Raw genomic sequence first — 26537 nt, forward strand, 5'->3', positions numbered from 1 at the left:
GGGACATTTTAGCCTATTTGTGTTCAAACATTGATTTTATCATGACATCTGTTATAGTTGAGGCTCTTGCTTTGACAAGAATGGTTCTATTCCAAGAGCAATGGGAACCATATGATAGTCAAGGCTACTAATAGCCAAAAGGAGATTTGGGTAGATTATGGGAACCTGGTTGAGGATACAAGAAAATTGCTTTTTGGTAATTTAAATTACATTGTAAATTTTACTTATAGAGAAGCTAACAACATAACTCATTTTCTTGCTAAATTAGCTCTTATTTTTTCTCAAGAAAAAGTGTGGATAGAGGATGGACCTATACAAATATTGAGTTCTGTGAATAATAGTGAAAGAGTTTATAAATAATAGTAAAATCGTTTGAGTTAAGATTTTTGTGGGATTTTGAGAAAGAATGGAGAAAAAGTTGAATAACAAAATTATAAAATAAAAAGAGGGTTAGAATATAATTTTTGTTTTGAGATTTAAAAAAAATAAATTATTTTTGTGTTTTGTTGGGAAGTTTGAAAAAATTATAATGATTAGGTAATGATTAAATAAAAAATTTAAAAATTTGAAATGAAAAAATATTTATATTTGATGATGTTTGAATATTAAAATAAAATAAGATAGAATGATATGAAATGATTTAAAAATTTATGAAATCAAACCGGACTTGAATTTGTTGATATTCAATAAAGATACCATTCTTTGCTTAATAAAAATAAAAATAAAAATAAAAATAGGACGGGGAGCTGATTATCACACTCGTGACTTTACAGTAATTTTCCCAAATTAAAAATCGAAATCTAGGTATTGAATGGTGCTTGACGCTTTTCGAAAAAAGACATGTATATTGACTCCTCCACGTCTATTTTCTATTCAAAAATGCTACTCACAACCGCGTAGGGGAACCCTCGCGGAATCGGGTCCGACGTGGCAATTAATGGAACGGCGTCGTTGCTCAGCGGCTTAGAGATTACGGTGACTATTTTCAAATTAGATGCGCTAAACGGCTTCGTTTAGCTCACAGACCTCGAATACAGAAGGGGTCACTTCACCTTCTTTTCCATTTCGTCCATCCCCACGAGACCCAACCCTTCACTCTGTCTTCTTCTTCCTCTTCTCCGTGAAGCCCCATCGTGGAGGCCACGAAGCCCTATACTCCTCCACGAACTGGCCGCCCCACGAAGCCACCGCATACAAAGTCTTCGCCTTCTCCACAGTCATTCTTTGTGGTCTCCTTCGAGCCCACAAACCCTTAGAAGGCCACGAACCAGCGAAGTCACTGTCTTCCAAGTCTCCTTCTATGAAATCTTCTCCACGAAGACACACAGCCACATCCCCTTTGTCTTCTCTGTCTTATTTTTCGTCTTCTCCACGAACCCTCCTTCCCAGAAACCCAAATCTGAAATCCCCTTCCCCCGAAAGAAACCCTAACCCTAAATTTGTTTGGTTATCAAGCCCCGAAACCCTAACTCTAACCTTAACCCTAACCCTAACCCTAACCCTAACCCTAAATTATTTTGGTTATCAAGCCCCGAAACCCTAACCCTAACCCTAACCCCAACAAAATTTGTTCTAATCATCGATCGGGCCGAGTTTCAAAGTATCCTCACTACAAAAATGTCGTTAGTTTTCTCCTTTTTTTGTGCTTTGCTTTTACTTTCCAAATGTTTGGAAGTCAATAATTATTTATCATACATTGTACATTTAGAACTGCAATACATTGCCTATGATGTATAATTCTTGCATTAACTATTTAGTCATGTAATTATTCAAATCACATACCGTATCATCTTGTTATGTTACCAATTTATAAATTCGACATGTATGACAATAGTAGAATCATATGGAATGCATAAAATAATATTTGAGCAGGGTATTTCAACAAATTTTATTTTATTAAGCTGTTTATGTAAAATGTTAGTGGGATGTTTTACTCTTGTCATAAAACTCTTGTGTATTAAACTGTTACTGTTAGTCGTGTATTTACTCGTGTATTTAGTACTCTTGTGTATTAAACTGTTACTCTTGTGTATTTAATACTCTTGTGGATGAAACTGTTACTATTACTCTTGTGTATTTAGTACTCTTGTGTATTAAACTGTTACTCTTGTGTATTTAATACTCTTGTGTATGAAACTGTTACTATTACTCTTGTGTATTTAGTACTCTTGTGTATTAAACTGTTACTATTACTCTTGTGTATTTAGTACTCTTGTGTATTAAACTGTTACTCTTGTGTATTTAATACTCTTTTGTATGAAACTGTTATTATTACTTTTGTGTATTAAATTGTTGCTGTTACTCTTGTGTATTAAATTGTTGCTGTTACTCTTGTGTATTAACTCTTGTGTATTAAACTGTTACTGTTAGTCGTGTATTTACTCTTGTGTATTTAGTACTCTTGTGTATTAAACTGTTACTCTTGTGTATTTAATACTCTTGTGTATGAAACTGTTATTATTACTCTTGTGTATTTAGTACTCTTGTGTATTAAATTGTTACTGTTACTCATGTATATTTGTATTTAAAATGGTGTATGTACTGTTATTAATATACATCATTATTATTATTATTATTATTATTATTATTAATATTGTTATTATTATTATTAATGTAAGTTTGATATACACTTGGCATGATATACTGTTTTTAGAAGTGAATAAGCAGGGTTTAGTTCTCAATTTCTCACTTGAGTTTTATTAGACTATCAACTATTTTTAAAATGAGGTACCCTTTCAATTGTCATAGCATTCTTTAAACTTCACAGAACATCACTAACTGTTATTGGGAATCTTACTTCCACATTAAACTGTTAAAGTGCTAGCTACTGCTACTGTTACTGTTATTGTTATTGGGATGATTACTTCCATATTAAAATGTTCAAGTGTATCTGAATAATTCAACTAATTCCATCCCGACAGTTGAATTTTCTGTACTGTTGAAATTACTACTATATTGGGATGTCATCATCAATATCTTCATCTTCCTTTGGTAAACGTGCTTTGGGCATACCATTCTGTTTTTGTGAGGAGCCAGCCACACTAAGACTGGCTCGTACTGCAAAGAATCCAGGATGACCCTTCTTAGGGTGTCCCAAGTACAACACTAAGGTAACTACATAATTTGTACATAAAACTTATTCATGTAATCATTAATATTAAAGCATCTAACATTTGTTATATAATGATTAATATTAAAACATCTAACATTTGTTATATATCTTCTTAATTTGCAGGGATTACCATATTGTAGGTTTTTCAAGTGGGCAGATATTAATGAAGAGAATGAGCTCCATCTTCAAGAAAGCACCAATGAATTTGTAATGAAGGAGAAAGAGCTAGAGAAGAAAATCGAGGATGTCCACAAGAGGGAGATTGAGGTTATGAAGAAGGAGTTGGTGCTTCGGGAACAAGAAGCTGAAATAAGGCGTTCACGCAAACTACTTCGGGCTTATTGGGCTTTTGCATTTGTAGTTGCATTTTTGTGGTTTGTTGGTAGTGTCTAAGTAATTCCTAGATAGTGTTAGTAGTTCCAGAAATTGTATTGGGGTTTTGGTATTTACGTTTGGACTATGTAGTTGATGTATGGATATTATGTAAAACTGCTATTATGTACAGTTTGGGATTGTAGAACTGCTATTATGTACAGTTCGAGCTTGAGCAGATTGTAAAACTTTCCTTATGTACAGTTTGAGATTGTAAAACTGCTATTATGTACAGTTTGAGCTTGAGCAGATTGTAAAACTGCTATTATGTACAGTTTGAGCAGATTGTAAAACAGTGATGTAATATATTTTGTGTTCATGTATGAGCAGTTTGTATGGATCTTGAAATAGTTTGTAAAACAGTTTGTATGGATATAACTTTGTTGTGAAGCAGTTTGTAATGGAAACTTTGTACGCAGTTTTCTGTTTGTATGGATATTGGTTGATAAGCAGTTTGTAAAACAGTTTAGGTTGGATTTGAGCAGATTGTGAAACTGTTTGTATTGGACAGTTTGTAAAACTGTTTTGTGTATGTATGGATATTGGTTGATAAGCAGTTTGTATTAAAACAGAACAGAACAGTTTCAGCAATTTAGCAGACTTGAATAACAGTTTGTAATGAGCAGTCACTGTATGTAATGCAGTTTGTGAACAGTATATTGAGCAGTTTGTGAATAGATTGGTATGGATGATGTATTCAAGTAGCAGTTTCTTAATAGCAGTTTGTAAAACATGTAAGCAGTTTGTAATATGGCATGTAATGCAGTTTCTGAGTTTGTAAAGCAGTTTGTAAACAATATCAAATTGGTGAGTTTGTAAAGCAGTTTGTGAACAGTTACTATTGTGCAGTTTGTGAACATATTGGTATGGATGATGTATTCAAGTAGCAGTTTCTTAATAGCAATTTGTAAAACATGTAAGCAGTTTGTATTAAAACAGAACAGTTTCAGACACAAAATGATGACACAAAATGCCATTAACTGAACTGTATTACACAGAATGTAGTTTTAAAAAGATCATTACATGATGACACTCTTCATGTAATGTATTTAAACTGTTATGAACATACAACATAGATCATGGTAAATAACAAGCTGCCAAAGCTCCAAAAAATAACAGTTTCCAAAGCTTCATAGTAAAAAACAGTTTCTATCATCTCAAAGCTCCACAAAATGTCGTGACCAAGTCTTGGAGCCCTACAAAACATACAATATAAATCATGTCAGTTTCAAAAATGTCAACTAAAAATATCAATTGTAACAACATGTTAGCATTATTAATAACATACTCAATGTATCAAATCATTGCATTGGTTGTGATTCACTCAACCCAATTTCTCCCGGTTGCGATTCATCTAACCCAAATTGCATCTGTAAATAGTAAACGCCAACTGTTATGGCGTTGTGATATGGATAATACTATTAAAATTGAGACAACACAAGAGACCCGCTTACACTTTCTTGGCTACCAATCACCGTTTCTCGGGCCTGGACTTGTTCAACATTGGGAGTATCCATCTCTCCTCGGCCAAATAACCTCCTGCAAGTGTCCAAGACTGTTGTATCTCCTCCATCTCGCTAATTAACAAGACACAAATATCATTTAGCATATTACACAATATTTGCATTAAATGGTATCTAAAATTTAAAATATTTACAATATGCACCTGTTTGCGTTTCCCCATAACTGGTACTCTCTTCGTCTTTGCTTTAACTTTCCTCATGTCTTTCTCCATCCTTGATGCTCTCCTTAGAGATGGGGGTCTGCCTTTTCCTCTCACAACTTTCGGACTTAGTACTTGCTTTCAACTCCCAACTGTAGTTGTATCAGCAGTCGTACAGTCAACATTCGCACCAGGGAGGGTTATCGATGGAGGTTCTTGGTTGGCACGATATAACTCAATCATTGCATACAATTTTTTAGTTACATCCTCAGTATGCCGACTTGAACCCGCAGCATGAGTAATCATCTGATAACAGATATTCAACAGACTTGAATATCTATTAGTATCTGCCCGATGATCCCCTACGTCATAGCTGCTATGGATCAATGTGTACCTCCTTTTGATGTCTTTCCGTCATCGATCTAAAATGTATGTATCCGGCACAGACTTAATCCCATTACATTTGAATATTGCCAAAATGTGCCTACACAATATCCCCCTCATTTGAAACAATCCACATGAATACTTTGCAGTTGCATCTTCCTCACTAAAGTCCACATAGTGTGTAATCGACTTTGTGAACTCTTCCATATCAATAATACCGGTAATTTGTTGTTGAAGTTCCCTGAATTTAGCATTTGTGTACAGATCTTGAAATTTCTTCTCAATTGGGGATCGAGATATACAGGGAATGGAGACACTAAATGAATGGAAGTCTGCAGCAGTTTCATTCTCAATTTTCTTTTTCAGAGCATTATCAAATTGGTCGACAAATTCTTTTAAATTTGTCTTGGCATGAACATAACCGTCAAAAAATGCATTCATGCTCTCGCTCCGCTGCGTAGTACTCATTCCAGCCCAAAATACATCCCTCAAGAATGCCGGTACCCAATGCTCACGCTCATCATATAAACTTTGTAGCCAGACATTTTCATGCAAGTTGTACGTGGTGATTAGCTGCTCCCAACATTTTTCAAACTCTTCAACACTTTGAGTGTCATACACACACTTCATCAAAGCAGTTTTCATGCCACTTTTGTACGCACTATGAGAGCTAAGCTTTTCAGAGACTTTCTTCAGTATATGCCACAAACAGAATCGATGTCAGCTTTCTGGGAATACAATGGCAATGGCATTTTTCATCGCTCTGTCTTGATCTGTGATTATGGCTCTTGGAGTTATACCGTCCATACATTTCAACCATGTCTGGAATAACCATACAAATGTCTCGGTATCCTCACTGGATATCAATCCTGCTCCCAACAAAATTGACTGGCCATGGTGGTTTACACCAACAAATGGTGCGAAGGGCATCCGTATCTATTGGTCAGATACGTAGTGTCAAATGTCACCACATCACCGAAATACTGATATGTTGCCCTACTACGGGGGTCCGCCCAGAAGACATTCTTCAATCTCCCCTCATCATCTAAGTCCATCAACGCAAAGAACCCGAGATTTTTGTACTGCATCCTTAAAAAATAATCTTGAAGCATTCCAGCGCCACCTTTCCCAAGTCGCAGATGTCTTGCCTTGTCCATATAATTACGACAATCCTTTTCCAAAAACGGGACATTCTCGAATCCATCGGCGCCAACGACAAGACTACCAAAGCTCTTATTCATTCGAATCCCAGCCAGGTCATTTGTATCTAGAACTCTTTTTACAGTCTCGCTAACTTCTCTATTACAACGAAAGAAGCGGGATTTCTGTGGACTGAGGCCGTGATTATGTATATTATGACATGTTGTCAATCGTACCTTTCCCTCAACTTTTAAGGCATTAATCTTTGCCTTACATTCTGTCTTTCCTATTGGACGTAGTTTGACGACATTCAACGTTCTATTTCGGGCTTTCCCACCGCGGGCACAAGCTAGGGTGACATATCTAATAGTCCCATCCTCGGCCCTTTCACTCCTTTTTGTCATCACCCCAAAGCCGTTTTTCTTACCATATTGCTTATAATAGGTCAATAACTCTTCAAAAGAATTAAATTCCATCCCTGACTTTGGCTCCTCAATCGTATCACCACCATCCATTTGGACAGACTCAGGTGTCCCGGCACTGCCATCCTCAGTATCCCGTGAAACAAAGGTATCCTCTTTACTCTCCTCGTTAAGTCTAGAGGATGTATCAGGTTTTTCAGTTTCCTTACAATTGGGTGGATGCTCTGTATGAACTCTTGAGCTCGTTGCGGAGCTAGTAGTGATGAGAGGAATGGGAGGTCCCATCCCATATTGAAATTTATAACCAGTATTCTGCATAAATCACAAAAATTAACACAATTAAACTTTATGATTAATAAACATATTTATTAAAAAAAATACTAGCAAAGTTACATCACCACCTGAATGTTGATTGGATATTGGTTACCATCTGGATATGGCATAAAGGCTGGTGACCATGCAGGCATTGGTCCATGCCAAACGTGCATATAATTTGATAGGCTTGGAGCAGTTGTTGGGATGTCCTAACATAAAAAATAATAATGAGAGTCCCAACCAATAAACATCAATGTAAGCACATTCCAACAAATCTTTAAAATAATATCACATACTGTGCTTAGAGAATTTGAGCTACTTGGTGTTAGCCCAACTGAGTGGTCTTCTCCTTTTTCCATGCTAACAATTCCAATGAAAACTATACCTCCTGAAGAAAGAACAAGAAGAAAATCACTAAATTATGTTGATCATTCTTATGAAAACAAAGGTTAGAGGCATTAGTGTATATGATCCAAACAAGTTAATAAAAAATATTTTTTTTAATAATTATCATGTGTAATGAATTAAATTTATTAGCAAAAGAAATTGATTTGTTTAAAAACAATTGAAGAATAGACTCTATCATTTGAAAACTTCATAATAATTTAACTATTAAATGGTTTTGATTGAACAACCTAGTCTCTAAATCCCAAAATCAGCTCACTAATGCATTTTGCAAAAAATTTATAAAGCATTATGCAAAAAATCGTCTATGGTAATAGACTATGATATAGATAGATGAGCAGCTAGCTAGCATCCATTGACCCCCCCCGTGGTGACATATACAAGTAACCCAAAATGTAAGCAAAACATGATTAAATGAAGTCACAGATGATATAGAACACCATTTATAAAAAGGAAAAAACCCTCTCAATTCAGCTTTTAGGTATGAGAGATGGCATAGGGCTTGTCAAAGTTGTTGCCCAGTCATGGGGTCTCTCTCGGTTGCCATATATTCATGACTTTTGAGTCTTTACTGCAAGAGTTGATCTTGCCGATCGTTTTGTGCTTTTTATTTTGCACACTTATGGTTTTGGACATTTACATTCAAATGAATACAATCTTTCTTAGATTTTCTTGAATTAGTAATTACCATTCATGTCATGCTGGCTGTGGCAAATGTGTCATTATCTACACAAGAAGCCAACAAAAACACAGAACGCCAACCAAGAAGCCAACAAAACCAGACCCTTTGCACTACCACATTATCTACACAACAAGTAGCAAAATGAAATACTAACATCTATAAAATGCAAACAATGTGGCAAAATTAATAGAGATAACCAGTGTAAATAAATTTATTTCCTACTTCCTACACTTTTTGGCTGACCTCGAAGAACACTTTGGCTTTGGAGCCTTCCTTATTAACAACTAAAAATGCTTATTGATGTTTCTAACCACCAAAATGACAACAAAAACAGCACATACGAAGAAATGAAGTCACGAATATAGGAAGCTTGCGTTATGGGATGTCTTACCTGAAGCTAGTGATGGAGACACGAAGCCGAATAACAGAGATGGAAGAGATCTCACAGCTGTTCACGTGAACACGAACGAAGAGATTTGCGGTTCTTCTAGACCCAAAAATCGACTGCTTCAAGCACAATCTTTCTCTTCCACGATTTTTTGCAATTTTTGTGAAATTTTTTTCTGTTTCTGAAACATAAAAGGTAATTTTCGTTCTGAAATGTAAATTCCCTCCTTTTCTGTTCGTCTTCGTGTTGTTTTTTTTTTTCTTTTTTTTTTTTTTTTTTTTTTTAATTAAACCGACTGACGTGGCATAATTGCCACGTGAGCCGGTTACGCAGCGGTTTGCTACAGACGGTTGTCTGTAGCAGTATTGTTTTCTATTGTAGGGTAGTGTGTACTTGGAGGCTCTCTGGAATGACATACGTTCCTCTTAACAGCAGTTGTCACTCACTCGCTGGAATGGACGCTTCCTCCGTCATTCCCAAGAGTTCGTCGGACCCCACCACCAGCCTCACCATGGAGCCCGCCGCCAAGCGCCGCCACCTACCAAGTGAAACCAGTCTCTTCCGCGTCCTCTGCCCTACCACCAAAGCCGCATCCCTCACCAGTCTCATCCGCCACCTCCAAACCCTCACTGGCACCAAGATCCACATCAACTCATTTTCCAGCTCTTCCGTCGAAGACGAGTGCGTCATCCACATCATCTCCAACTCCAACAACCACAAAGATAGGGTGGGCACCGCCACTTGCGAGGAGGAGGAGGAGAACAAGGAGGATGAGGAGGACAACGAGGGTTGCTCGCCAGCTCAGCAGGCGCTGCTGAGAATTTTCGACAGGATGGTGAGGGTGTCTAGTGATGAAAAGGAGAAATTGAAGGAGAATGATCGGGAGTGGGATGGGCTGAATAGTGGTGACGTATTTAGTTGTAGGTTGCTGGCGGCGAGTAGTCAGGTAGGCTGCGTTCTAGGTAGGGGAGGCAAGATTGTGGAGAAGATACGACACGAGAGTGGGGCCCAAGTTAGGGTTTTATCCAAGGATCATCTTCCGCCCTGTGCGTCCGCGGGTGACGAGTTGATTCTGGTAAGGTCAATGTTAATTGCTTAACTCTTGCGCCTGCTACTATGTGGTTTATTTTTGAGTAATGCAATTTGCAACTGCCTATCATTTTAAATACTGGAAAAGTTTTCTTTGCAATGCTGGTTTTTTACTACAATATAACTAGACTAGCCTCAGCGTTAGCACGACTTCTAGTATTAACAATATAAGATTGGTTGTCCGTGTATATATGTACTCTACAATCACAGTTACTGCATCTTGAATACTTTATTGAAGCCAATGCTCTTTGTAGTGAATGGCATTTCGTCCCCCTTATAAAAAAGGCTGGAGGTCGAGGGCACCAGTTCAATGACCAGCGCATCAGTTGCAGTTATGATCAACAAGAAGATTTTAACCAAAAATATGCAATTGAACATTGGTCTTCATGTGAGGGACTAATCAATTATTATTATGTTTTACTTATAAAAAAATGTGAGGGATTTGAGGTGCAACTTATGGCTTTGCTCATGACTGCTGAAGCAGGCCATTCATGGGATATTAGGGTTCTGATTTGAAGGATATTGACAAGGGTGTTTGAATTAATTTTTATTTTTTTTTGTGATACTATAATGTAGATATTATTTGCTTGCAGGAGACTTGGCTGGTTTAGTTACGCAAAACTAACCTATTTCATCTCATCTCATCTCATATATAATCATTACAATTTTTCCAAACCCCCACACAAAATATAATAAATAATTCAACTTTTTGAAATTTCAAAACAAAAATAATATTATAATAATATTTTATTCAACTTTCAACAAAACATCTCATCCCATCTCATCTGAATTGCATAACCAAACGAGACCTACGTTGGATGTTGTTTCTAGAAGATGCGTTCAAAGGTTATGTGGCTGTCAACAAATTGATTGGTGTAACTTAGCTTTTAGAGGGGCTTCTGGTAGAATGTTTCATATGTGGATCTTATGGTGGTGTATAAAGTGGAGTATGGGGGGGAATATACAATGGCTTATTCTTTTATGAATGGTGAAGATGGTTTTTATTGGTGTTTGCTAGCGTTCACGGGTGGTCTAATTGTAATCACAAAAGAATCTTACTATGGCAGGAGTTGGTTGGTTTGGGTAGTTGGTGGAATGTACTGTGAGTAACTTATGTGTTTCCCCAGTGAGAGATCGGGTGATGCTCACCTGTGTCTTATCATAGAGACTTTCTTTGATTTTATTTTTGAGCAAGGACTTTTGGGTATTCCCTTAGTTGGTGGAGCTCTTACATGGTCTAGCAATTGGGATTGGGGATCTTGGTCGAGAATCAATAGATTTCTAGTCTCCCTAGATTGGGAGGCTCATTATCCAAATTTGAGTAAACAAAGGTTTGTTCAACATTGCTAGGATTATTTCTCCCTTCTTTTGGGTTTCGGCGACATTCATGATGGTGGAAGATATTTCAAGTTTGAGAATGTGGCTAAGAAGGGAAGGTTTAATTGACAATATTAGAAATTGGTTGTGTGATGCCCCCAGACTCCGCTTGGGATTGGACGGAGATTGAAACATTGGGACATGTAACTCAAGGTGTCACACCCCTCATTCATGTTAACATGCAATGCGCCTAGTATGTTTCTTATAGTATGTAATAATCACAATGAAAGAAGTTCATTTCTAAATAAAGTTTGAGCAATTTAATATGATACCAAATAAAACATCTATATATCCCAAAATACTTGTTCAAAGATCTCCCAAATACAAAACGAGGGTTTTAAACCACAACCCTTGTGATTTCAAGATCCAAGTATAAAAAAAAAAAAAAATCATATTGTTCCTTAACATAAATTGGAAAATGTCCTATTTGCCCTTGTCCTTTTTTAGAATCTTTTGCAAGTCCTCAAAAGCATTAATACTTATGAAATTCTCAGCAGACTTGAGCCGCTCCACTAGCTTTGGTTCTGCAGAAAGCTTAGGGCTCTGTGGGGCTTCCTTAGTTTTCGAGAGTTCCTCTCGTTTGCGCTTATCCATCGCTTTCTAACAAGCATGTCACAACTTCTACCATTATGGGGAGGAATGGTAGTGGAAACTACCATGGTGAGATTTCAAGAAATCTCAGCAAGTTAAACATGCATAAGGTAAACCATGAGTATGAATGCATGAGCATGAACATGTACTTTGACCAAAACGTATTTTCGTCCCATATGCAAACTTTTTCGAAAATCATTGACATTGTTACCATGTATCAATGTAACAAAGTAACCATGTAATAAAATATCATCTTTTCGTTTCTTATAACCACTTAACAAACTTATTCCATATAACAATGTGGGTGGACACCTTATAACTACCTGTAGGAACTGTGGGCTCCTTGCTAGTTACCGCATCAAATTTCCAGCCCTCTTGACCGGGTATGAGTACGTCTGAGTCCATATGATACGGCAGTTCGCAATTTGACTTCACCTTACTTTACAATGTGTTGCACCCAGTATCATTAGGTGCAGCTACTTCACTCCAAAATCCTTTAAAAAGAACCTATTCAAAGTCCGTTGACTGTACTTTGTCAATTCAGGAGTTACCACTCCAATTTAAGCATTCCAGAGTGGATAGAGAAGTTCCACTTGGATATTCCCTCATCTTAGCATTGGGGTCGTGATAAAATCATTTCTTTTAATGCACAACTTGAAAACATGTGACGTGACCATGTAACTTTCATGCAACAATGCCATGTACTTATGTCATATACAAAGAGTGCATCACATGCATGGCTTGAAATAATTAGAACATGAAACATATACTTGTGTACAACATGTGAGAGTTCAACAAGGCATATACCATTTTTCAAAACTCCAAACACGTCATTAGAACCAACCATTTAACAAGCAACATTTGAACATGGCATGCACATATAGGATATGAATAAATCATGGCATGTAACAAGTAGCAATTCAATAATCCTATTTGAGTAACTAAAATGCAGAGTTTACATGTAAACATAAATATATTATCCAAGAGTGAGTAAGAGGCTAACTTATGAAATTTCCAAAGATTTTCCAATAAGCAAGCTAAAAGTGTATGTTTTCAAACTACTTATAAAAAAAAAAGTGTATATTTTCAAACTATTAGATTCTGGATAACAAACATCAATCCAAACATGTGTGTCGTAGACTAGGGTTTATGCTCTTAACCCTAATAGGCTATATGCTCTTCTTGTGACTTGTATAACTCATATACACACGGTTTGAGGAACACAAGTTTGTGTGTAAGACAAGTGTGGTTTCACTCGACAAACCCCTAATGGCCGGAAATGAATGGCACTCTAGATTAGGCTTTTTACAACAATGACTAAGTAGAACTTTACATGAAACCCTAATAAGGGCCAAACATCTCTTGCCCCTACAAAGACCACTTCCTTTTTTCCATTTTGCCATTGATGATTTGGGCCCCTTTAGAGAAAACCCCAGACAACCCACTTAAGGAACTTAAGGAAAAGCAATGCATGGTTGCCAAATGGCATGAAGCGGGCATGTGGCTCTTGCCATACCTGAAATTCTTCTTGTTCTCTTTCATCAAAGATTCTACTAGAAGCTATCATGAGTGGCGTGTAGCTCTTCCCCAAACCGATCCCCCTCTTCATCTTCTTCATGATTACTCATTCTAGAAACTTTTTAACCCTATGCATCTGTGACAAGTGGCCATGTGAAAGTTGGCTTCCATGGGGTTGGGCGTGTACTCTAGTAAACCGAAACCTAAGTCTATCCTTCTTCATGTATCTTCTTCTAGAAGTCTTCTTGCATGTTTGCCAAGTGACACTCCCTCCTTGTGAACCAAATCTCCCATCCCTATGGATCAAATGATTACATCTTAGGGAAACTCAAGGGTCTTCTAACCAAAGGGTGCCTCTCACTCATTCCCAAACCCTAGTTTGGGCTTCCAAAACCCTATGGGGCCGAAAATTAGCTAGGTGTTGGACCTATCCTTGGGCTTGAGCGCCTATTGCACCAACACAAAACATAGTCTAAGTCCATTCTCACACTCTAAGCCTTCTCAAACCATTGGGCTTAAGTCCATCTAGATTAAAGTAGAAAATGAAAGTAAGGACCTAGCTTAGACCGGGTTGTCACATGTTGTCATATTTCCAATTGCAAGGACCCGCAAGTTACATATTGGCCTGAACTTAAGGCCGTAAAAGGGGATCTAACACAATGGAACAAACCAATTTGCAGGAATGTTGAATAGGTAGCCTTTAATGGATGAGTTTCAAGCTATTAATAGATTCCAAATATGTATATTTGTAGGATGGGGGGTGTTCTAACAATGTCCAAGAGTTTCATGTGGGTGGATTATTAAAGAATATAAAGGTTGGAGGAAGTATTCTATTATATTAGATTTCAGGTGGGAGAGGAATCCATGATTAGATTTGGGTATGGTGGTGCGATAATATGGCCCTCAAGGAAGTTTTTCGGATGTGTACAGTGTTTCTTGTGCCATGCTTTAGTGGCAGACAATTTGGATGTTTTTAGTGTTTTTGCTAATTACCTTTATTGGAGTGGCTCAAGATTAGGAGGTGGGTGCTTTTATTTAATTTTTTAATGATTTGTATTCCACTAGATTTAGACGAGGGACAGAGAGATTGTTTGAACCCTGTCCAAAATTCGGATGTTCAGTGCTTGTTTCCTTTAAATATCTTTGTTCTTCATGATAACAATTCATTTCCTTGGAAGAGTATTTGACGGAAAAGGTACCCTTGAGAGTTGCACCCTTTTATTGAATAGCCGTCTAATGATGATCCTAACTGTAGATAATTTAAGGAGGAGGCACATTGTCGTGTTTGATTCATGTTGCATGTGTGAGAGGAGTGGGAGTATGTGGATCATCTTTTGCTTCATTGTGAGATTGCGAGTGCACTATGGAGCGACTTCTTCAATTGGGTTGGATTGCCTTGGGTCATGCCCAAAAGAATTGTGGCTCTTTTTTATTTGTGGAGAGGATTAGGTGGCAGCCTGCAAATCAAAGTATTGTGGAAGATGGTTTCTACTTGCCTGAGTTAGTGGATTTGGAATGGAAGGAAGGATAGAATCTTTCAGAACTGCAGGTGGATGCGGGAGGAGCACAAATTGTTTTTTATTATTATTATTTTTTATTTTTACGTTGGGCTGCTTTCATTGGTTTTAATGGACTAAATTTGCTTGATTGTCTTGTATTGTTTTTCCTCATAGATAGGTTATACATCCCTAGTATGTGGGTTGCGCCATTTGCACTTTTTAATAAATGCGCCATTTGCACTTTTTAATAAATATTTCTTACCTATATATAAAAAAGAATATGCAAGGTAACGAATTAAATCCTTCAGTATGGATTGCTATAGTTAATTTATTGTTTTTGAGATTTGCTTACCAAGTGCTATTAATACAAGTGTGGGCAAGACCTTATTATTTTCTTATATATGCCACTTATTCCCTTCACAGCTTTTTGTCGCTTTCAAAGAAAGATGTCGCTTTCAAAGAAAGAAAGGAAACAGATATAATTTCCATTTTTCAATCCGACTGTACTGAACAAGGTGCCCTTTTTAATTGAGAAAGCTACCAATACAGTTTGTAGCCTTGCCTTCATACACTATCGAACCTTTATCACTGATGTTGATGTACTTATGTGCTTCTTTAAAATGCAATATATCTTGCAATAATACTCAAGTTGTTTTTCTTTTAACTGTGTTAATCTTTTGTGTTCTCTTTACTTCTAAAAAAAAAAATCTTTTGTGTTCTCTCATTTTTTTTGTGTGTATGTTGCACTTCCAATGTTTTATTATGTTGATATGCAGATATCAGGAAACTTCTCAGCTGTAAAGAAAGCACTCCTGTCTGTTTCTAGCTGTCTTCAGGATAACCCTAGGGTTGACACAACCAACTCTGGTTCTACTAAACCTTCACTGGGTGTGCTATACGGAACTTCCCTGCTACCACATGTTGACCCTTTTCCTCAGCGGGGTTTTTCATCTAGCCTTCATGCTGGAGATTATCATTTGAGGGGTTATTATTCGTTTTCGGGACCTGAAAATACTGGTTCTGGTAACAGAATGTTTCTTGAAGAAGAGGTGATATTTAAATTGTTATGCCAACTTGAGAAAGTTGGCAGTCTAATTGGGAAAGGTGGCTGTATAATAAGGGCTTTGCAAAGTGAAACTGGTGCATCTATCAAGATCGCTGATGCTGCTTGTGATTCGGATGAACGGGTTGTTGTGATATCAGCACGAGAGGCATGAGAACTCAAACGTCTTTGAATTGTAATTCTTTTACTATTTTTTGGAGAGAGATATAATTTTTTTGAATATGATGTGGGAGTTCTCTGGTTTAGATTACTCATGCAATAAATGTGGGTTTATCACATCTTCTTCATAATGTCATATGCTCTGTGAATCAGGATATACGAACAGTAGACCCTTTCTAGCTAAGCACACTACTTTGTACAAAGTTAGATCAGGGTCATTGACCATTAAATCTATTTCTCAATAAAAGTTCTTTAAAAACTTTATGGAATTTGGAGAAACAGTTATCTAATCATAGTGGTAGTGGTACCTATTAGGTGCAATAATGCTTTTTGGGGCAGATATAAGAAGCCTAAGGAGAGATATATGTCCTTTTCATTGTGGCTGGTTGTGGAACTATTTAAGTGGTATAGGATGTATCATCAATTTGACCACCTAGATTCCGTGAATAAAGTTCAAATGATAACAACTACTATCTTAACTAGTTGGCTTTAATGACCCACTAACTTCTTTTCTGGATCTCAAATGGGAGTAAAATTTAGATCCACACAACTGTGTTAGCAGAAGCCAATGGTCCTTGGACCGAGTGGCATCTTTGCTTGTTGTATTTACAAAAACTAAGAAAAAATAATGATCTGGAATATTCACCATTGACATTTGGAGTGATGATGTAGAATTTTCTTCATAGAATTTTATAGGGATTGAATTCTTTTGTTTTCTCAAGTGATATTTTTTCACTTGCAGAATTCTGAGCAGAAACATTCTCCAGCACAGGAAGCTGTTATTCAAGTGCATTGTAGAATTGCACAAATTGGATTTGAACCTGGTGCTGCTGTTGTTGCTAGGCTTCTTGTACATTCGCAGCAGATAGGTTGTTTACTGGGGAAAGGAGGTTTCATTATCAATGAAATGAGAAGAGCTACTGGTGCTAGTATACGTATTTTTCCAAAGGAACAGGTTCCAAAGTGTGGTTATCCAAATGACGAAGTTGTACAGGTAATATATTCTTTCCAGCATGAGTGTACTACTGCACGTGCAAGCTATTCGTTCTTTCATTCATTGAGTCATAAAAGTCATGCTTATTCATCCTGAAATATCTGCTTTAGGATCTCTTTTGAACAAGGTGGGAGCATTGGAACCAAAATTAAAGATTTGTGACATTTTTCACAAACTTTGTTACTGGTGACTAGTTGCAAAAAAAAAAAAAATTGTGTGGCCTGTATGAGGTGCAATATGTTCCCATTCTAAAGACTCAATAAGCTGGCAAATGATGGATAGGCATATTAAGATTTTCTCAATGCTCTTCACATGTACTTTGATAAAGAGTCCAAAGCTTACAAAAGAACGGCCCAAAGCTAGTAGCTGCTTGATTTTTGAGTCGGTTTTTTGGTTGACTTTTAGGTGAGCTAAAAATCATCCAGCCTGTATTTAAACATTGCCCGCCTGTTCTTGTTATAGATGATAGCAAAATTTAAGTTTACTAATTTGATACTGATTAGAAATTTGGTTCGGCGTGAAGAAAAAACTTTGGTTTGGTGCAGTTTGAGCTGTTTATACCATCACATTTTTTTTTTAATTGGTAAACAAATTTTTATTGGTAAAAAGAGTAGGCATAAATCCAAGTATACGGGACATATACAAGAGCAACGCATAGGCGTGCTAATTTAGAGATACAAGTAATTCATGAAATGTCATGCCATGGAAATTAATTACAATCGACCAATGAAGTAAAGTATTGAAAAAAAAAAAAAAATTCTAAACTCATCCATCGATCTCTCTTGGCCTTCAAAGCTTCTTGCATTCCACTCCCTCCAAATGCACCAACATAGAGATATATAGGTATCATCTTCCATATGGATGCAATTTGAGAGTTGCCCCAAATACCTCTCCAAGAAGCTAGAAGGTCACATACCCTTTTTGGCATCACCCAAGCTAACCCCAATCAAGCAAAGACTTCATTTCACAAGGTCATGACAATCTCACAATGTGGTAGTAGGTGGTTAATGGACTCTCTGCTCTTCTTGCACATATAGCAGTAGTCCATAACTATAATACGACGTTTCCTCAAGTTGTCCATAGTGAGTATCTTTCCCGAAGAAGTCATCCATACAAAAAATGCTGCCTTTAGAGGTGCATTTGTCTTCCAGATGCTCTTCCATGGGAATGGACCTGTGTTGTGCATGGTCATGGTTGGTAGAAAGAGCGGGCTGTGAATATTCCCTTCTTAGAGGGGCACCAATAGATCTTGTCTTCATCTCCTCCCGTTTGACAAACGAGTGGAGTACACAAGATCAAAGAATGCTGAAAAGTCATCTATTTTCCAGTTTTGTGCATCTCTAAGGAAAGTAATATTCCATTGGGGAAGGCCATTGGAGATGATAAATAAATCCGCAATCGATGCTTCTTTCCTTCTTGCTAAGCCATAAACTTGTGGAAAAACTTTCTTGAATGCCCAATCGCCGCACCATACATCATGCCAAAATTTTACCTTCAATTCGTTTCCAACATTGAAGTGAGTATGTGCTGCATATGTGTCCCACCCTCTTCTTATATATTTCCATAGCCCCACTCCATGAGGCCCACTCATCTTATTAGAACACCATCCTCCCCATGATTCCCCGTGCTTCAAAGCAATGACGGTTTGCTACAAGGCCTCCCATTCATGCTGATATCTCCATAACCATTTGCCAGGAAAGCTTTGTTAAAAGATTTCAAATTCCGAATTCCCAAACGTCCTCCTTTGATGGGAGAGCAAATTGTGGCCCATTTCACCAAGTGGAATTTAAACTCATCATTTATCCCTCCCCATCTCACATTTTATTGCAATCAGTTGTGTTTTTATGCTTGGTAAACAATCAATTTGCCACTGTCTGTTCCTTTGGCTCTTATGATGCTTTGTTTTGTGTACGTATTGTCCGTGTAATTTTGTGATGGACCAATTTCTTGCTAACCTCTTTTCTTTTTGCACATTCTGTGCAATATTTCCCAAAGTTTCCCAGATAAAAAAGAAACATTTTTGTCTGGATATCCATTGCAAAATCCTTACCAGACTTGTCCTCACACAGTCTCTTCTTTATTATCATGCCAAAAGACACTAGTAAATATGGGAGTGATAATTTCTCATATTGCTGCGAGTGCCATATTCTTTGAATAAATCTTCAGCCAGGTATCACACTTCTTTAAGTTATGCCAGATGAGATGATTTTTTTTTTTATAAGAAATAGAGATGAGATGATTGGAAGCCATGTGCATCCTTTAATCTCATAAAGAATGTCAAGAATCATTATGGTTCATGTGTGTGAGTTTTAGCCTTGAACAGAATGAAACAATTGGGGTGGAAAAACTTGTCTTCCTATTTACCATATTTATTATTTAAACTTCGAATTGAATGTCAGCTTCTATCTCTCAAAGACAAAATAGGCTCCATGCTTTTTGGCAGGTTATTGGAAGCTTTCAATCTGTACAAGATGCTTTGTTTCACATAACAAGCAGGCTTCGTGAAACCATATTACCAATGAATCCGCTTTCTCCAAATTTAGGTGCCCCACCTTACTTGCCTCGTTTTCCAGAGATGCCTCCTTTTTTCAGGCCAAGACATAACCCAGCTTCCCCACGTAACTATCCTTCTCCAGTGGGACATTCTCATGGACATGACCGTTCTGCCTTTCCTTCCCAAGCCCCTGATTACCCATCTTCATTTTCACATGGTACAGATCGCAGTGGTCCGTCTAACATGGACCGAGTTCCCTATCCTTGTGGGAGCGAGAGACCAGGACATTGTTCTACTTTTGACAGACCATCTTCTTCTCCAAGACCCTGGAATCCTCAGGTTGGTCGCTTGTTCTTTCAAAAGTTCAATGCTTCAACCTTATGGCTGATCTGAGGTAATTTATTCTTCCTCATTTTTTGTTTTTCTAATCACTTTGTCCCTTTCAGACCGTTAGCAGTGGGAATCATAGAGGAACTTCTGATGTTTTCGGCTTGGCTTCAAAAAATGGGCCACTTAGAAGGTACCCCTTTTTTCATACACATCTTCTGCCGTTTTACATTCTCACCTCTACTTTCACGACTAAATGCCTAGGTTCATCAATTGGAGTCAACCTGCCATGGCATGATCTAACGCTGATAAGATTGCTATTCTGTTCCACCTTTCTTTGCATTCTTTTCATATGGGGAAGTAATTACGATTGAATAAGGTTAACAAGCACTCTCGATTTGTGGAAAACAGGAGCACGTAGTTTTATGCAGTTTAATTTTACTAGAAGTTTCATGTAGGTTGGGATAACATAAAAACAGAAGGTACAGAGAAGAGATTTCATTATTCGAGTTGAAAATGTACACTAATTTTTGTTTGAAAACAATATTTTAAGCAGCGGAAGTCAAGCTCCTATTCCAACCAGCACAAATATTGAGATCACAATTCCTGAAACATGTTTGGGCCATGTTCGTGGAGAGAACAACAGTCACCTGACCCAGATCCAGCAGGTGGGTCGTTAATAGCTCTGCATTTAGTTTAATTTTAATGTTTCTGAGTATAGTTCTAGTTAGATTTTGATACGCTTATTGACACTGGCAATTTCATCTCAGTCCTCAGGTGCAAAGGTATTGATTAATGACCTAAAACCTGGGGCTACAGAAGGTGTAGTTCTAGTATCTGGGACACCAAAACAAACGCATGCTGCTCAGAGCCTTATCCAAGCTTTCATTTTTTGTGGACAGACACCACCATGACGACACCTGCTGATAACTGGCAGTTATTGGAAGTCTGTACATGCTCTTCCTCCTCTTTTCTTCCCTGCAATAACTGTAAATATTATATTAAATAAGTCGTAAACATGATGCTCAGGTATAACTACAATTATTAAAAAAAAAAAATTATATTAAATTAACTTGTCATACATTGAATTATTCATAAATTGAATAGAACTTTTAGAAGAGCATTGATGTTAGCACTCTAATCTTCAAAAATTTGGTTGACCTTGATCTTCTCTTCTCTTATTTTTTTTTTTCCCTATGTTTAGTAATGAGAAAAATCACAAATTGGTCAAGTGAAGAAATGAGTGCCAAAAGTAACCTTTCTGTTTTGTGTGTCATATAAAATTAAGAATGCATTGGTTACAAATCTAGAAGGGAGTTGAGAAAGCAAAAAGACACATTAGGAAAGTTAAAAGGCTACCAACTTTGAACTTATTAATTTACCAGCTGTAATACCTATAAAAAAAATAAAAAAAAAAATAAAATTACCAGCTGTGAGAAATTATTTAGTGATAGATATGGCCCCCTACCACCCTTCCGGTCTTGTTTTTTTTTTAATCATTCTCATTTCATTTTATTTCATTATTATAATTTTTTTAAATTTTTACAAAATAAAATTAACAATTCAACCTTTTCATCAGATAAAATTTTTAACTTTTATCTTAATTTATATCATCTAATCTATTAAAACAAATGAGGCTTCAATGCATGCTGGTCTTCAGAGTATGACATCAGCAGGTGTTACGATAATATGTAGATGAGTTTTTTTATTGGTATTATTTATTTTTTAGTGAATTTTTAACTGAATGACAATATTATTTACTGTTTCATTTGAAGCACATAAAGGAAGAGTATTAGCACATAATAACGTAGTTTGGTATGGATCACGTTATTTATGAAGTAAAGCTCCATGCTTTGAAAATATATTGTATAGGTTTTGTTGAATCCTTTTATTTTGTAAATAAAATCAAGATCTTTTTGCCTACAAAAAAAAAAAAAAAAAAAAAAATCAAGATCTTTTGTTAACGGTGATCAGATCAAGACGTCCAAAATAAATTGTAGTATTACTTTTTTTTTTCTTTTTAAAAAAATGAAGGTCACTTGTTCAAAAGTGATCCCGGTTCACATTATTAAAAAATAATCACTTATGACGGAGGAATACTATAGTAAACAAATTAAATCACTTGAGCAGCGTACAAATAATCAGTCTTATTCTATCACTCAGGTTCCGTAACATAAATTCTCCCATTAACCAAACCTTTACAAATAAACCACTTCCCATTTCTTAAACAAATAAAACTTCCCAGCCCGAAGAAACCCATAACACAAAAACGTTCAATTAAGTTCTAACATATGGAATACCGAGTTCGTCCATCGGATACAACCTTGAATGGAATCCAGCCCAGAAAAATCTGACACCACACCTCTTGTCCCTTGTTTTGTAAAAAAATCTGCAATCGTATTTACTTATCTGAATATGTGCCTAAACTGAATATTCATTTCACATGCTAATAATTTGATCTCTTCCCAATAATCCCAAAGGAACCTGTATTTACATACACCCAACGCCAACCAATGAATTATAACTAAAGAATCTGACTCAAGCACAATAGCCTGCAACCTCAACTATTTACATAAACGCAAGCCATCCAAAACAGCTTTATATTCTGCAATATTGTTAGTAGCATGGCCATAATAATGAGAGAAATCAACAACCACATCCCCATTTGAATCCCGAATGATTCCTCCTCCTCCTACTACCCTCGGATTACCACAACATCCACCATCCACATTTAATTTTACCCTCCTCTCACTAGTTTCCTCCACAAAATTAACACTGGCTTTTTTTTTTAACAATAGGTAAAATTGGAAAAGTCAAAGTTTCCAAAATTACCTTATCATCTCCACCCATGTGCTGGAACCTCTTCATGTTAATATAAATATTCCTTAAGCCCACTTTTACTTCCCGAATCACATTCTCAAATTTGAAGTTAAAGCCTTCCATTCTAGCCGCACATCTAGCTTTCCAGAGTTCCCAAGAAATCACAATAGGAATTAACCCTTTAAGCCAACCCACCTGAGAACTCAAAGATGCCCTTTGCCACCAAATATTCAACATGCCCTCCCAGTTTCTAATATGTGATACTTTAATGTTACAGGACTATGCAAAAAAAAAGATCATACCTTTTGAGCTCCTTCTCCCTCACATAAAATATGATGCAAGGTTTCCACTTGAGGTTTAACACAACATTCACACCTTGATACCATCAAAATACCTATGTTTCGAATAATGTCATCCATCGGAATAGCCTTTCTATTCGCTCGCCATAAGAAAAATGACATCTTCTTTGGTATCCCATTTTTCCATAACTATTTTTTCCAGGGACATAACTCACCTATTTGTCGAATTAATTCCCAGGTTGATTTTGTAGTGAATTTGCCATCCACCTCATGCTTCCATACACAAATATCTTGCCCCCGCCGAAGCTGAATTCCAAACTCAATAATAATTCTTGTCATCTCATCTGGAATCAATTGCTGCAATTCCTGCACTTTTGGCCCGTTAGTATCAAAAACATCTGCAACTTTCAGATTCAAGTCTCCTACTATCAGAATTGAATCCATCAAAGGTCCCGTTCTTAACCAATTATCCATCCAAAAACTGCATTATCCATCCTGAATGAGCCACTTCGAGTTCCCTATCACTTTTGGCATCAAAGCCATTACACCCTTCCAAAATCTAGATCCCTTTCTTAAATGCAATACTGAATATAAATGAGAATTACCAATGTATTTAGTAGTAAAAAATCTTGACCACATGGAACCAACCCCCTTTAATCAGTTTCCAAGCAAATTTCATCATCAATGACTCTTGAACATCATACAAATTTCTGATTCCAAGCCCCCCTCCTCAACCGGCAAACATATTTTTTTCCATGCTATCCATTTCTTTTTTTTTTATTATCAACCGACGAACTCCAAAGAAAATCAAAGAATAACTTCTCAAGTTTGGCTAACACACCTTTTGGTAAGTTGAAAACAGAGAGCATGTGAATAGGCATACTATTCAAAACATGCTTAATCAGTACAATTTTACCTCCAAAAGAGAGTACTTTGCTTTTCCACCTTGACAATTTCTTCTGAACTTTTGCCAAAAGAGGATCAAACATTCTTAATTGTAGTATTACTTGCCATTGGTCTTTTTGGATGCGTAGATACTTTTTTCTGGGGGCTAGATGTTGAACAAAAACAAAACATATAGGTTCTTACAATAAACCAAAGCTTTATGAAGGCAAATTGTGCATTGGGGGTTGTTGCAAAAAAACAAACACAAATTTTTCGGGAGAACCAAGATTTTATCAAGGCAATACGTAGTGAGGGACTAACTAGATATCAAACTATATCCCTTGTAGGCGAGAGGAAATGACTAATTTGGGATTTTGGAGCTTAACTTTGCTTTAATTGGTTGAACTTGAGGTGGCAAAGCTAAGCCCTCTCGCCTACAAGTTGGCAAAGCTTAACGTCAACAGAATATGACACTCAAGATGCACATGAGCAAAGCATATGACAAATTAGAGTGTAATTTTCTTGAAAAGGTCATGGTAAGGATGAGCTTTAACAAGAAATGTATTGATATCATTTTGAATTGTGTAAAATTTCCTACTCTTTGTTGATCAATGCTAATCCACAACCAATCTTTTCACCAACAAGAAGAATTAGACAGAGTGATCCTTTATCACCCTATCTATTTATTCTATGTTCAGAGGCTCTTAGTCAGATACTCAACAAAGTTGAGAAGGAAAAGATGATAACAAGTCTTCCACTAGCCAGAGGTAAATTGCATATAAGTCATATATTCTTTGCAGATGATTGTGTGCTTTTTTGCCAAGCTACTGAATTACAATGGACCAGGATGATGGAATTTGACTTTGAAATGGCATCAGGACAATGGTTGAATAAAGAGAAGTCCGCCTTATTCTTCAGTAAAAACACACAAACTACCAAAAGAGAAAGAATAATCAGAAATGCAAGCATCAGAGTTACTATCTCATATGAAAATTATCTTGGACTTCCTTCTTTAATAGGTAGATCAAGAATAGAAGAATTCAAAGGAATCCTTGACAAGGTCAGTAGCAAGATGAACAATTGGAAGGTAAAATTTCTATCACAGGTAGGAAGAGAAGTTTTATTAAAATTAGTTATACATGCCATTCCCACCTACTCGATGGGTGTCTTTAAAATGCCAAAAGGTTTATTGATGCAATTAAACAAAATGATGAGAGGCTACTGGTGGGGGCAAGCAAATCAAGAAAGAAAGATCAATTGGTTGAGTTGGTCTCAAATGGGGCAGTCCAAGAGCAAAGGAGGGTTAGGATTCAGAGAATTTGAAAATTTTAACAATGCTTTGCTTGCAAAGCAAGGATGAAGGCTAATAACCAATCCTAACTCTCTAGCAGCAACAATTTTGAAGCTAAAGTACTTCCCAAAATCATATTTGTTAAATGCCAAGTTGGGAAACAACCCCTCATACATATGGAGAAGCATCTTATCAGCACGACCACTACTCCAAGAAGGACTTATCTGGCGTATAGGCAATGGAAAGACAGTTAACATATGGTCAGACCCATGGCTACCTCAACCTGTGTTGTACAAGCCTCAAAGTGGAGACAGATTATTGGAAATTGATGCTAAAGTGGAAAGACTCTTAATAGCTGATACAAAAAGGTGGAATATTCCTTTAATCCAATCTATATTCAATAAGGAGGAAGTTGATCTCATTGTTCAAATCCCTATTAGCCAATGCAACCAGCCAGACAAGATAATTTGGCGAGGCAAAGCAGACGGCAATTTTTCAGTTAGAAGTGCCTACCATATACAAGGGGAGAGAATGGAAAGAACAAGGGGTCAAAAATCTAACATTACTAATCTTTCAAAAGAATGGATTAGAATTTGGAAGATTGACATCCCTCTTGCAGCAAAAAAACTCCTATGCAGAGCTTGTAAGAACATACCGCCCACTAAACTGAATCTATGTAAGAGGAAAGTAGTGGATGATCCTACCTGTCCTATGTTTTTAATGGAATCAGAAAGTATAGAACATATAATGTGGGAGTGTGTCTTAAAAAATGATGTTCTCAGCTTATGCACAGGAAAATACAGAAAAGCAAGAGCTCAGTCAAGAGTATCATAGAACTAATGCAACATATGTTCAAGAAATTGAATAAGGATGAAATGCAGGAGCTAACTTTAATATTCTGGACCTTATGGTGGAGAAGAAACCAACTTGTTTTCAAGAACATTTACATCGATCCAAATTCTGTAATCAAAAGAGCAAGACACTTATAAGAAGAGATCTCATCAAAACAGACAAGAGAAGCTACTCAAATTTCACTTGTTAACCAAAGAAGAATAATGTGGGAATGTCCACCTTAAGGTTTTTGCAAAATCAATTGGGATGTTGCAGTTGATAAGAATGGTTGTAAAATAGGAATTGGTGCTACTGTCAGAGAAGAACATGGCAGTTTTTTTGGCTATCTTGAAAGAGATACAAGATTCAATTCCAGAACCTTTGCTAGCAGAGGCCATAGCAGCATGTCGAGTAGTA

General features: G+C 36.8%; 1 protein-coding gene and 1 long non-coding RNA gene across 5 annotated transcripts; both read left to right on the top strand.

Moving 5' to 3' along the window:
• Positions 1-786: 786 nt before the first annotated feature.
• LOC121265739 (KH domain-containing protein HEN4) lies at positions 787-21117 on the top strand. 4 transcript variants are annotated; one of them, XM_041169425.1, is made up of 9 exons: positions 787-865; positions 9252-9958; positions 15734-16168; positions 16922-17173; positions 19617-19791; positions 19891-20006; positions 20114-20187; positions 20548-20662; positions 20765-21117. In XM_041169425.1, the coding sequence occupies exons 1-9, from the start codon at positions 841-843 to the stop codon at positions 20906-20908; spliced, it is 2043 nt and encodes a 680-aa protein (XP_041025359.1). In that variant the 5' UTR covers positions 787-840; the 3' UTR covers positions 20909-21117. The 4 variants fall into 4 exon arrangements, with proteins under 4 accessions (XP_041025359.1, XP_041025364.1, XP_041025347.1 ...); XM_041169413.1 differs by having other exon boundaries at positions 789-865; positions 19617-20006; XM_041169418.1 differs by having other exon boundaries at positions 792-865; positions 19617-20006; positions 20551-20662.
• On the top strand, positions 2582-3447 carry LOC121265761. Its single transcript, XR_005940706.1, has 2 exons — positions 2582-3110; positions 3236-3447. It is a non-coding gene; the product is annotated as an uncharacterized LOC121265761 (long non-coding RNA).
• Positions 21118-26537: the final 5420 nt, after the last annotated feature.

The sequence above is a fragment of the Juglans microcarpa x Juglans regia genome, chromosome 1D (genome assembly GCF_004785595.1).
Source record: "Juglans microcarpa x Juglans regia isolate MS1-56 chromosome 1D, Jm3101_v1.0, whole genome shotgun sequence".
NCBI lineage: Eukaryota > Viridiplantae > Streptophyta > Magnoliopsida > Fagales > Juglandaceae > Juglans > Juglans microcarpa x Juglans regia.